Source organism: Argiope bruennichi, chromosome X1 (assembly GCF_947563725.1).
Source record: "Argiope bruennichi chromosome X1, qqArgBrue1.1, whole genome shotgun sequence".
Taxonomy (NCBI): Eukaryota; Metazoa; Arthropoda; class Arachnida; order Araneae; family Araneidae; genus Argiope; species Argiope bruennichi.
In genome coordinates, this window is record NC_079162.1 from 6269153 (window position 1) to 6282580 (window position 13428).

Consider the following 13428-nt stretch of genomic DNA (forward strand, 5'->3'; position numbering starts at 1 on the left):
TGAATTTTTTTTAAATGAATATCATTGGAAAGAAATATTGTACAAGAATGAAATTCAAATCATCATTTTTTTTTACTTTTAATACATTATAAAAATATTTCGTGAAAGACTATTTGATCCAAAATTATGTCAGAAAAACGGCATTTAATACGGTCTTATGACTCAAACTGCCGTTCCGTGTCAAATTTTTGTTTCAATAGATCGGAAAAAAAGGCATTCAAAATATCTATTCGTGCAACAGATCCATTAAAAATGCTAGATTCATGCCAAAGATCGATATTGCGTAACTATTGTTCGCCAATACTGTTCCAGCCGCCTTATCCAAGTTTCACAATTTGATGGGATAAAACCTTTATTGGAGATTATACGAGAAAATTCCAGGGAGACCGCTGGTTTGGAATGATGCCTATGAACACGGCTAGAAGGATGTGTAGATTTTGGTTCAATTTTCCATTCACAGAAAACCTGTCTGTCCGAGTACAAGTGCACTTCAAAGAAAAAAAGCTAGATGAAGAAAATTGATTTCACAGATCTGGCTTATACAGTGTGGCTGTGCATCAAATCCGAGAGGGGTTACCCATCTGTCTGTCGGTACTTTCACTTCATGGTATCTTAAAAACACAGCAACTGAAATGAAATTTTATACACTGTTTCAGTCTCCAATGTATAGAAACCAAGACCATCTGTCTGTCTGTATTGAAATATACATGTAAACGAGAAACGTAATGCTTTCAATATAGGATTTAATCGCCCCAATCAAAAATTTAAAAATAAAGGCACTTGTGGCGGTTTCTATGCGGGAGTTTAGAAACTGGTTATATTTACTGATATTAATCAGGATGAGAATATTTTGATGTAACAAAATTGTCACGAAACAATCATTTAAACATTACTAAACAATATTTAAGCAGGATAAAATGATCACATTAGATCCTCTGTTATTTAGTAGAACGTATATGCAAATAAATGTTTTTTGAAGGCATATACAGTAATTTTATGTGAAAAACGCTGATATGCGAAACAATGAGAATTTAATACAGAAATTAGGTTTCCAATTTTTGGTTTCAATTTATGGATTTTTTAAAATATATCTGCGTTATAAAAACTGAAAGATAGCATCATAAGTGTGACTGAGTTCCTATTTTCTGTAGGCAACCAGAATTTAATACAGAATTAGATTTCCAATTTTTGGTTTCAATTTATGGATTTTTTAAAATATATCTGCGTTATAAAAACTGAAAGATAGCATCATAAGTGTGACTGAGTTCCTATTTTCTGTAGGCAACCAGAATTTAATACAGAATTAGATTTCCAATTTTTGGTTTCAATTTATGGATTTTTTAAAATATATCTGCGTTATAAAAACTGAAAGATAGCATCATAAGTGTGACTGAGTTCCTATTTTCTGTAGGCAACCAGAATTTAATACAGAATTAGATTTCCAATTTTTGGTTTCAATTTATGGATTTTTTAAAATATATTTTCGTTATAAAAACTGAAAGATAGCATCATAAGTGTGACAGAGTTCCTATTTTCTGTAGGCAACCAGAATTTAATACAGAATTAGATTTCCAATTTTTGGTTTCAATTTATGGATTTTTTAAAATATATCTGCGTTATAAAAACTGAAAGATAGCATCATAAGTGTGACTGAGTTCCTATTTTCTGTAGGCAACCAGAATTTAATACAGAATTAGATTTCCAATTTTTGGTTTCAATTTATGGATTTTTTAAAATATATTTTCGTTATAAAAACTGAAAGATAGCATCATAAGTGTGACAGAGTTCCTATTTTCTGTAGGCAACCAGAATTTAATACAGAATTAGATTTCCAATTTTTGGTTTCAATTTATGGATTTTTTAAAATATATCTGCGTTATAAAAACTGAAAGATAGCATCATAAGTGTGACTGAGTTCCTATTTTCTGTAGGCAACCAGAATTTAATACAGAATTAGATTTCCAATTTTTGGTTTCAATTTATGGATTTTTTAAAATATATTTTCGTTATAAAAACTGAAAGATAGCATCATAAGTGTGACTGAGTTCTTATTTTCTGTAGGCAACCAGAATTTAATACAGAATTAGATTTCCAATTTTTGGTTTCAATTTATGGATTTTTTAAAATATATCTGCGTTATAAAAACTGAAAGATAGCATCATAAGTGTGACTGAGTTCCTATTTTCTGTAGGCAACCAGAATTTAATACAGAATTAGATTTCCAATTTTTGGTTTCAATTTATGGATTTTTTAAAATATATTTTCGTTATAAAAACTGAAAGATAGCATCATAAGTGTGACAGAGTTCCTATTTTCTGTAGGCAACCAGAATTTAATACAGAATTAGATTTCCAATTTTTGGTTTCAATTTATGGATTTTTTAAAATATATCTGCGTTATAAAAACTGAAAGATAGCATCATAAGTGTGACTGAGTTCCTATTTTCTGTAGGCAACCAGAATTTAATACAGAATTAGATTTCCAATTTTTGGTTTCAATTTATGGATTTTTTAAAATATATCTGCGTTATAAAAACTGAAAGATAGCATCATAAGTGTGACTGAGTTCCTATTTTCTGTAGGCAACCAGAATTTAATACAGAATTAGATTTCCAATTTTTGGTTTCAATTTATGGATTTTTTTAAATATATTTTCGTTATAAAAACTGAAAGATAGCATCATAAGTGTGACTGAGTTCCTATTTTCTGTAGGCAACCAGAATTTAATACAGAATTAGATTTCCAATTTTTGGTTTCAATTTATGGATTTTTTAAAATATATCTGCGTTATAAAAACTGAAAGATAGCATCATAAGTGTGACTGAGTTCCTATTTTCTGTAGGCAACCAGAATTTAATACAGAATTAGATTTCCAATTTTTGGTTTCAATTTATGGATTTTTTAAAATATATCTGCGTTATAAAAACTGAAAGATAGCATCATAAGTGTGACTGAGTTCCTATTTTCTGTAGGCAACCAGAATTTAATACAGAATTAGATTTCCAATTTTTGGTTTCAATTTATGGATTTTTTAAAATATATCTGCGTTATAAAAACTGAAAGATAGCATCATAAGTGTGACTGAGTTCCTATTTTCTGTAGGCAACCAGAATTTAATACAGAATTAGATTTCCAATTTTTGGTTTCAATTTATGGATTTTTTTAAATATATTTTCGTTATAAAAACTGAAAGATAGCATCATAAGTGTGACAGAGTTCCTATTTTCTGTAGGCAACCAGCCCGTCACTGTTTAGCAAAATACTCATTTATTATTGGTACTCTAAAGAAAGAAAAAACAAATAAATACATATCTAGAAATATGATAAAGATTATTCAAAACAAAGAAACATATTTTTGATAGAAGGATTATAACAAACAATGGAGAGAAAAACTACGCTCCGTTTCTTTGAATCTTCTTTGAAATTGCGTTCGAAACCTTGATAGCGGAGATCGTTTCGGATAATTCAAAATATAAAAATTTCAGAGTATTAAAAGATGTACTTTTGTTGGATAATGATTCCATATCATATTTTTTAATTGACGAAGAAAGATATATTTTTCATGTTAATACTGAATGAATAACCATGTTCCGTTGCCAAAGAGAAGGAATCCCCGCTTTCAGTTGAAACCAATGTCATGACAATACTCCCTCTGGTGAGCAATCCAGGGAACTAAGTGCCGGGATAAAATGCAAAAGGGAAGATACTAAGAACCATTTCTGTCAGACGATTTGGAGGCTCCGCTCCTTTGGGTTTTTCACTCGAAGATAAATAATCCATTAGACTTCATGGCAGCGAAATACGTGATTCTCGTAGTATTGGCATTGACAGGTGAGTTGCTTTTCGTTTCTCCACAAGAAATATATTTCAAAAAAACTGCTGTTTGAAATTTACTTTATAAAATAACTAGAGTAGGAATTGGAAGAAAAAAAAGAATTTTATAAAAAATGCGTATATGCTGCAATAATTTGTGACTACTGGAATAAAGATGAGCATTTGGAATAAAAAGAAATTTAGACAGAAGAAATGGAAACGAGACTTTTAGAAATGGAATTTTGAAAGCAGACATGTTTTGATCATTTGGCCTAATATTTCTACGAGATTGTGAAAAAGCCGCTTCTATAATTCTAAAGCGATCAAAGTGTGAGATTTCAAATAATTCTGATTTGTATGAAATATTTTGGAATTGTGTAAAATTTCGAATAACAAAATAATCTTGATAAAAACCCTACTTTTCCATTTCTTACCACGCCATCCTTTCAATACTAAACAATTTCTTCATAGATTTTCTTCAAAATACAATGTGAAAAGTTCAAGTGAATCAGATCATTAATTAAATGACACATTTTATCAGTAGGACTAATGTATAAAGATATAAACTGTTTCAAATCATTTTATTCCTTTTGAATTCACAAGGTTTTATTATATTTTGTCATTTTTTAAAAACAATTATAAATAATTCGGGAAAAAAATTAGTTTTGGGGTAATTTGGTATAATTTACAAATTTTATAGAAATTACGAGATTTAAAAGTTATTTGATGCAACTGATAATTTGATTTGAATTAAATTTGGACTATAATAAGATTTATAGTATATAATGTATTATTTTATATAAAATATTTTTACATTAAAATATTATATATATAATTTTCAAAAAATAGTGCTTATGTACTTATTTGTTGGCATTCCATTGAGTATTAATAAAAAATATATTGTTTCCTTTTACAACATTCGATAGTTAAAAGCAGATTTGACATGTGATACTGTAGCTTTTGTAATGCTGCATTTGCTATATTGTACTTCAAATTTTGCTCCCAAGTATTATTGCATAAAGACAAAAATTAATTAAATAGTTTTTGTTAATAAAAGATATCTCGGGTATAATAAAATGATAAAAAGTAACCGTTCTAAAAGGAAGCAAATGCATAGCACCAGAACTAATGATTGCTTTTCCAATTGAATGCTTTAATACTTCTCAAATATATTCAATTCGTGCTGGTTAAAAAATGGCATATTTTTAGAAACACTGCAATAATAATAATTTTTTTTCTTAATCAAAATGCTTCCTCAACATCAAAATCCCATCAACTGAATTTTATGTGTAAAAAGATGAAGCAATTAAGTTTTGAATTGCTGCGATATGAGCAATCTTTCTCAATAGGGAAGCTTTTCACTTTTAAATTACCAAAAAAGTGCTAATATTTATTATGTTGTCAGTTCCTTAGGAATTTTCATCAACTGCTACGTCAATACTTAATTATTTTTTTTTAAATACTTTGATCTTGGTAAAACGTTATTTTTTTTAATTACCTTCTGACAATCTCATTGAATTCGCTTCGCGAGTTAAAAAGTAACTGTTTCATGATGAACTTTACTTCATGAGTTTTTCATTACACATTTTTATGACTATTTCGTGAAGATAATATAAATTTAATATCTTGATTTCTTAATATTTTTACAACTGTTTATGACATTTTCTCTCTGCGTTTATTTTATAGTATAGTCTCAACTGTAGAAGATTTCATTACTAGTTATATACAAGGCGGATTATCAAATAAGCAAAGGACACAAATACCTAGGGGTGTCCTAATATTAAAGGGCCATGAATTTTCGATATATTTATTCTTTTTGCGATATTCTTTGAATATAGATATTGATATATATTTGGGTTTATTTATTCAACAAAGACCATGCACGAATTGATTTAAATTAAAATGAAGTATCATTTAAATTTTAAAGCATTATTATAATATTCCTAATTAAATGACAATATGTTGTTTAAAAATTTCAAACAAAAAATATATTTCCTTATAACTTAAAAAGTGTCTTATTCTATAATTAGATGATCTTAGATGGTGCTCATTTTTTTTCATTATTTCCTTTCAATTTATATTTAAATTTGATTTTTTTTAAATACGAAATACAGAAATCAATTCTCTCAAAAGAGACATGTAATGAAATGTTTTTTGCTGCTTATATGGCAAATTTAATTGAATTAAAAAAATTCTTTGGTATAGGAGAGGGAGAAAGAGTGTCCTGCGAATGCACTCGACCTTTTTCAAGATCAGAATATTAAAGTTACAAGATTTAGTGGCAACCAAATGAAATTATTTAAGACTGGTGACACTAAAGATCAAATAATCTTTTCTGTACGAAGGACACATCATGGTAATCCTCCTGGGTCAGGGTTTTTTTTTTTTTTTTTTTTTTTTTTTTTTGTAAACAAGATTTGCTTTAATGCTTTATGGATGTCAACATCCATAACTGCAGATTTGAGACAAACAAATCTCTTATGTTATCCACTCAGTTCCATTGCATTCTTCTAAAGTCACCGAACAGTGAGTTTTCAGAACTGTAGTTATGGGTGTCCATTCAGGTAAAAAATGGGTCTCATTCCCACAAGAATTAGTTTATGGGAGGAAAAATCTAATATTCTACTGTAAACCATTACCCATTTTGATAACATTTTATCTAATAATTTTCCTTTTATGGTATTTCATAATGGAACTTTAATTAGGAAGATCCTGTATATTGGATTTGAATGCTATTTCTTATCATGACCTTTAGATAAATATTCGAGATCTTTTAGCTTGAAACTTCCCTGACATTTAAACACTTTTATTTAACTTGAATTGTTTTATCCTAGAGTTTTGTAAGTTGGAATTTTGTAATCGATTTTTCACTTACTTTCTAATGTGCTGGAGTTTTGAAATTTTGTATTCTTATATATTCTTGATGGTTATACGATATTTTAACATTTTCAAAACATCAGTTGTTTGATAAATTTCATTGAGGTTTTCTACCGAGAAAATTTATTTCAGGTTGCCATAGATCAGGATTAAATTAAAAATACAAAATAATTCAAATAAAAAATCTACTTCTTAGTGCATTAGTAATGTGTGCTTTTAAAAACGATTCGAATTCAATGTATTGGATGCGATCTCAGTTATTTTTAAAACGCAAGAAAACTTTATAAATTGAACGGGGCTTTTTTACTTATTTTTCTTTCATTATTAAAAAACATTTTTGATCAAAAATGTAAGTGTTTGAGTAGTTTGAACATATCCCGTCAGCTTATTTTGCCGAGATATTAAGTGCTGAAGCACAATTATTATCTCTTGCATGAAAGACAGATTCATTTTGCTTTCTTAATACTGTATCTACCCTTTTCATTGAGACATTTGAGTTGTCTTAAATATCTTACGAAACAAATTTAAAATTTTGATTCAGAATCTTTTCTCTGAAAGATTGGACTTTAATTAGGGTTTCGATAAATAATTAAACGTCAAGTAAAAGTCTTTCTTATCTAAATTCCGTAGCCGTAACCTCTTTTAGTAGCTTGACAGATTTTGAAAAATGACTCAAACTCTTTGATTTTTTTGTTAAATCTCCGTCTTCTTTTTCCTCCGTACGTAGTTGGAAGTCTCAGCTAAAACGATAATGATGCAACTGAAGAAGAAGAACGATTTGGTTTACTTTTTAGACTTCGTCCTTTTTTTAATTTCATTAGAAGTTGCAGGTCGGAGAAATATTTCAGTGTTTGTCGGAATTTTCAGTGCTTATTTTTATCATGATACTTATTTCGGTTTGAGTGGTCGCTGGTACAAATAAGTTCTTTTTAACATAATTTATTAAAATGCTTTTTGAGTGCTTCAAAAAGCAGAGCATTTGTGTCTCCTTCTGCTACTGCTGCACTTCTAAATGGAAATTTTGAATAAATAAATGTGTTAATATATGGAATAATAATTGAAGTCTATTAAGGAGAATCAGACAGAATTTGGTTTATTATTACGCATGAAGCAGACAGAATATATCCTTTCAAAATACTTGTCTAATTAAAGGGTTTCTCACTAAGTTTGGGTTCACTAATAACTATTAAAAAATTTGGATATTACTGACAAATCTCCAGGTTTAAAAGGAGTATATTAACACGTATATATATTAACATTCATAAATGCTTTTTCTCACTTACATTCAGATTAGAGATTGCAATACCGGTATACCGGAATACCGAATACCGGTATTTTGAGCCATTTGTACAATTTTGTAATACCGGTATTCACAAGTTTAAATACCGGTTTAATTAAAATTGTCTCTACTATATGTTCAGAAATCGCCAACATAGCAAAATAGTATACGTTTTTGTTTTTATGTCTCCCTAACGGGCGAAATTAATTAATTAATGGCTTAATTAATTGCTTAAATCTAAATCAGCGAAACATGGATTATCCCTGAAAGAAGATATTGTATCCATAATGACTGATGGAGCAACAGTTATGAAAAATGTTGGAAAGTTGATTGGTGCAAATCAGCAATTGTGCTATGCTCATGGAATTCAGTTAGGAGTAACCGATGTTATAGTGGGACAAATGCGTACGGGTCATAAAAAGTCAATAAATCACGCGTAGCTCTTTGAAAAAAAGGGGGTAAGGAGAGATTAGTCTAAGTTGCTAAAACATATGTTATCTGTTGGCAAGAGTATTTGGCGAGAAAATGTATTGGTATTTTAACTAAATTTTGATAAAAACAAGGAAAAAACTTTTGTCTCTATGTGTATATACTGGCTCTGAACACACCAGGCTGTCTGCCTATCAAATTTGGCAAATATATACTTTTGATGGTATTAAAGTAATTATTTGAACTTTTAATTAGAATTTTAATGAATCAAAAATTAAGAGAAATATTGACTTTTTTCCATGATAACTTTCTAAAAATTTACAGTAAAAAATAATTTACTTTCAATCATATAAATTCTCTTCATTAATCATTCACAGACAAAGTATACTAAGTATAGTTCTGAAATGAAAATCAATAAACTTTAAAGGAAAATCTGAAATAGATATTCCATCTAAAAAATGACACCTGAACTTAACTTTTATCATCACAAACGATTCCAATTGTTTTAAGATATGTGGATTATTTAAATGTGCATTTCAGCTAATTAATAACACACATCAAATCATTCCAATACCACTAACCTCATTTAATTGTACTTAAAATTTAATAAACAACTTTTTTTTAAGTTCCTATATTTAAATAACATATATTTTAATGTTCGAAATTATTGAATTCAATAAACGAAGCAAGAAGAAATTAAGCAGAAACTGAAACGCGAACTCTTTCGTTTAATGCAAAACGTTATATTTATGTAAAGTAATGCATTTATATCTAAAATCTAGAAGAAACGATTATTATTTCGAAGTGGATACACTATTTATATGAGAAGAAATGTCATTCCTCAATGATTTTTATCATACATTTTTGAATAAATACATTGAAAAGCAATCCATCTTTCATAAAAAGCAAAGTGAAAATTATTCATATAGTATTAAAACGCATGAAATTGTATTAATGAACGTATCGTTAAGTATTCGAAATTGTGTCAAACATCATGCTAACTCTTGCCAAATATGACACTTTTAGATAACGTTTAAAATGTTGTAATCTCTCCTGGAACAGACCCGTATCAGTAACACAACTGCATTGTAAATGAGATTATTGATTCACAGTTTTATGACTGGCACGCAAAGTGTACTGTACGCAATTGTCATACAACCAATAGATGTATTATACCAAAAAAAATAAAGAACAGAAGAATTCAAATACTGTGTATATAAAAACTTCGGATTCCAACTTTGAAGAGAGTGAGAGTGATATTGGCAATGAAGATAATGACAATGTAATTGTTGAAGAAGATATTGCTAATGAAGATGAAATATTAACCCATCAAGAATTGCTTCTTATAATTTATAAATTTCGAAAAATTGTTAAGATATTTAAACGTTCCCCTATAAAAGATGACATATTACTAAAATACATACTAACTGAAAATGAAACAGAATATATGTTAATATTAGATTTTAAAACACGTTGGAACCGTTTACTTCTAGCAGCACACATCACTATCTGAAAATTATATATTACATTGAAAAATCGCACAGAAGAAAGGCATATCGAAATAGAAAATGTCTTATTGTATTGACATAATTATAATGATTTTAAAAATAAAAATGAAAAAGAAGAAAAGAAAATAACTAATTCAAATCTAATTAAGTTTATAGTAAATTTTCTTAAAATTTTTTACCCACAAACCTATCCACATTTAAAAGAATTTGGTTCAGTTATCGAAGATTATGATGACACTAATGTCGATAGTGAAAAGGAATTGCCTCTTGAACAAAAATTAGAATTAGCGATAAATAAGAAAATTTCAACGAACCAAAATACAATACAGAAATCAGTTGCATCCAAAATCATCCGATAAGAAATCGATTTATTTGAAGATGAGGGATTTAGAGGTAAATACTTGGAAAAAGTATATCGCGCATTGCTAACAATACCACTAACTATCGTAGATGCCCAAAGAGCATTTTCGACTGCTGGTAATTTTTGCACAAAATTACTTTTCAGGCTTAATGACAGTGCAATTGATGCATTATCTTTTTTAAGATCACATTTCAAAAATGTGTATTAGTACCACAGACTGAATAGTGATATTTACAATTTTTTGTGATTTAAATAAATAAGTTGTTCCTTTACTTTTTTGTGATTCTTTATATACTGTTATAATTTATAAGTTACAGATTATTTTTTGGGATATTTACCCTTTCTAATAAAACTGGCAGATAAAACAAAGAAACACCTGTGTTTTCTTTCATTTTCTAAAATTTCTAATACCGGTATTAAAATCGGTATTAAGATCTAAAAAATACCGAATACCGGTATTGAAATTTGGGTCCGGTATTGCAATCCCTAATTCAGATGCTCGAAAAACTGGTAGAAACGATTTCACGCAAAATATGCACCTCTCCTCTGTTGTACCCGCCTGTTTGTATATAAAGCTATATATGAGCGTCACTTCGTGCATGAAATGATTTAAGCTGTTTTCAAAGCCGTTGAGATCATTTCGGAAATAGAAAGAAAATACACGGAGTACAAGAGTCTATCGTCATTCCGACAAATCCTTGTCAAAGGATACTGAATTCGAATGTCATTTCAAATGATAGGTGTGGAACACTCCCGTAGGGAATTCAAATCAACAAGCAAGTCTAACTGTGCTACGAGATTGAAACCATCAATGATGACTGTAGGAGGGAAATGGCTCATGACTGTAGGAGGGAAATATCATACCACTCGATGGCTGAAAACAAGCAATAGGTTCTAAAAAGTTGCCTTTACTACTGCAGCGTGTAGGAAGCATAAATCCAGTCTATGAAGAGAGAGATGGAAATACTTGAGATTTGTTTAGCTGGAAGTCATTGGGATAAATGTCCAATGGTATGCAATCATCCTTTCTGATGAAGTATATATTTTTTGCTGATATAATTAGCAAGGTTCAACAAAATCCTCCCTCTGCAAATGTCGCATTATGGATACAGAAGTATTACTCCGGGATGCGCGTTTTTTCTTCGCATACAAGTCCAAAATCTCAGGATTATAGAACACCTGTCGGGTACTACGCAGTCTACGAAAAAGAAAAATATACTACGCTTGAGTCAAATCATAGGTATGCAGCATTCTACTAGATATATAGCGTACATTATTTGTAAATTATTTGCAGGAAACCATTGTGTTTCAGCAGTTCGTTGTTCTCGCTGTGAATCTGCCAAACGTAGAAGGGATATAAGTATGCATCAATTCTTATAAATGCTATCTATCTATTGCAATGTAGCCATATGTTATTACGAGTTAGATATATAACCTAAGTTTTATTAAGAGAACTTTTCTTATTTCCTTGGAAATAAATAAAATTAAAAATAGTCAAAGGAAGCATTCTGTGAGTCTTTAAGTGGCAGACTATTACTATCTTAATCATTGGGACCTGAGCAAACGAGTAAATAAAATAAGGACAATTTATTGAACCTTCGAGTGATTTTAATGAACCTTCGAGTTTTCTTTTAACTAAAAAACGTTAATTTATTTCGAATTTTCAGATTTGACATTTGTATCGCAACGTCACAACTAACCAAGTCTCTTAATGCATTTTTTCCATGTAAGATACCAGAGAAATTTAGGCTCTTTCCATACTTCTGAAGCATAAATACGGAGTAGAAGTTTATAACATTTTCAAGTACACTTATAACTGAAACTAAAGAGTACTTACTACTGTCTGGTAATTAATAGACGTGTTTTGATTGTCAATATGTTGGAGTTTGACTATAGAATAACTGAAAGATATATGAGATTCAAAACCACCTAATAGTGTACAAGAAATTGAATAATAGTTTGTATAAGGATAATTCTAAAATTACTATAATAAAATTATATGTTTCTTATGAAATTAAAACCAAAATGGACTTAGGGAACTAAAATCTTCTGAATTCATTGATCTTTAATTTGTTTGATTTCCATTAATGATGATATCTATTAATTCTTAGGTATTTTGATTCTTTTCTTGTAAATGGATCCTTCTCATATGATCTCGAGTGATTTATATTTATATAATTGTTGAGTTTTTATATTCAACAAAGTGCGATAGTTTTCAAGAATAGGTTTTGGTTAACATTCGAGAAATTACCTTTTTAATTCAAAAAGTAAATTGTACTTAATTTTTCTCATAAATAAATTCATAATTAAGAGAATGCTAAAAGGGTGATGATAAAAACAATAAGAGAAAAACGCTAAATATATGAGCATGAAAATAAATGATGCTTTAAGTAGCAATCTATGAGTAGTTTTTAAATCCAAAAAGTAAAATATCTTTATTTTCGTACAACTATAGAAATACAAAGTTGAAAAGGTTTTAAATATCGATGATTTGATCAAGACTGAAAAAAAAAACTTTTCTTAAAATGTTGTTATACACGAATTAAAACGTTCTTCTTTCCTTTCTTAATATATACGATTATATTAATATACGAAACATACAAAGAGAAAATACTTAAATCGTCAACATTTCCGTTTCGAGATTTTGATAAATCTCTCTCTCTCTCTCTCTCTCTCTCTCTATATATATATATATATATATATATATATAGTGTGTGTGTGTGTGCATTTTACATGATGAATAAGAAAGGAAATTACATAAGGAACTTGAGCAGTTAATGAGCCGTTCATGTGTGTTAGCACTTCATTAGGAAAATTCGTATACCCAGAATACGTGAAAGGCTAATAAAGCCTCATGGCTGTCATCATTCGATGTTTAAAGAAGCTTTGTTGAAGGATCATTGGCAATGAAATTGTGCAAAGGAGATTTGATTGAACTAAACACAACCCAAATTTGTAGTGAACCAGCTGGTCTCCAAATACGGCTGTTCTAAATAAAAATAATTGATATGTACTAAAAGTAATTAACAAAATTAAGTAATAAGCATTTAAAAACGATCCTGGATTCAAAGAATTATTTTGTCCTACGGAATTCCCGTTTCATGGCTCAAGTTGATACATTAGTGGCAAAAGATTTTATCTAATAAATTTTCGTCTGATTTC

At 29.0% G+C, this 13428-nt stretch overlaps 1 protein-coding gene across 2 annotated transcripts in view; it reads left to right on the forward strand.

The window, feature by feature from the left end:
* The first annotated feature begins 3711 nt into the window (after positions 1-3711).
* LOC129959515 (uncharacterized) overlaps positions 3712-13428 on the forward strand; it is a 56692-nt gene continuing 46975 nt past the window's right edge. For both annotated transcript variants that reach the window (XM_056072381.1, XM_056072382.1), the window contains exon 1: positions 3712-3830. In XM_056072381.1, coding sequence (XP_055928356.1) covers positions 3788-3830 — 43 coding nt within the window. In that variant the 5' untranslated portion in view covers positions 3712-3787. The remainder of the gene's footprint in view (positions 3831-13428) is intronic.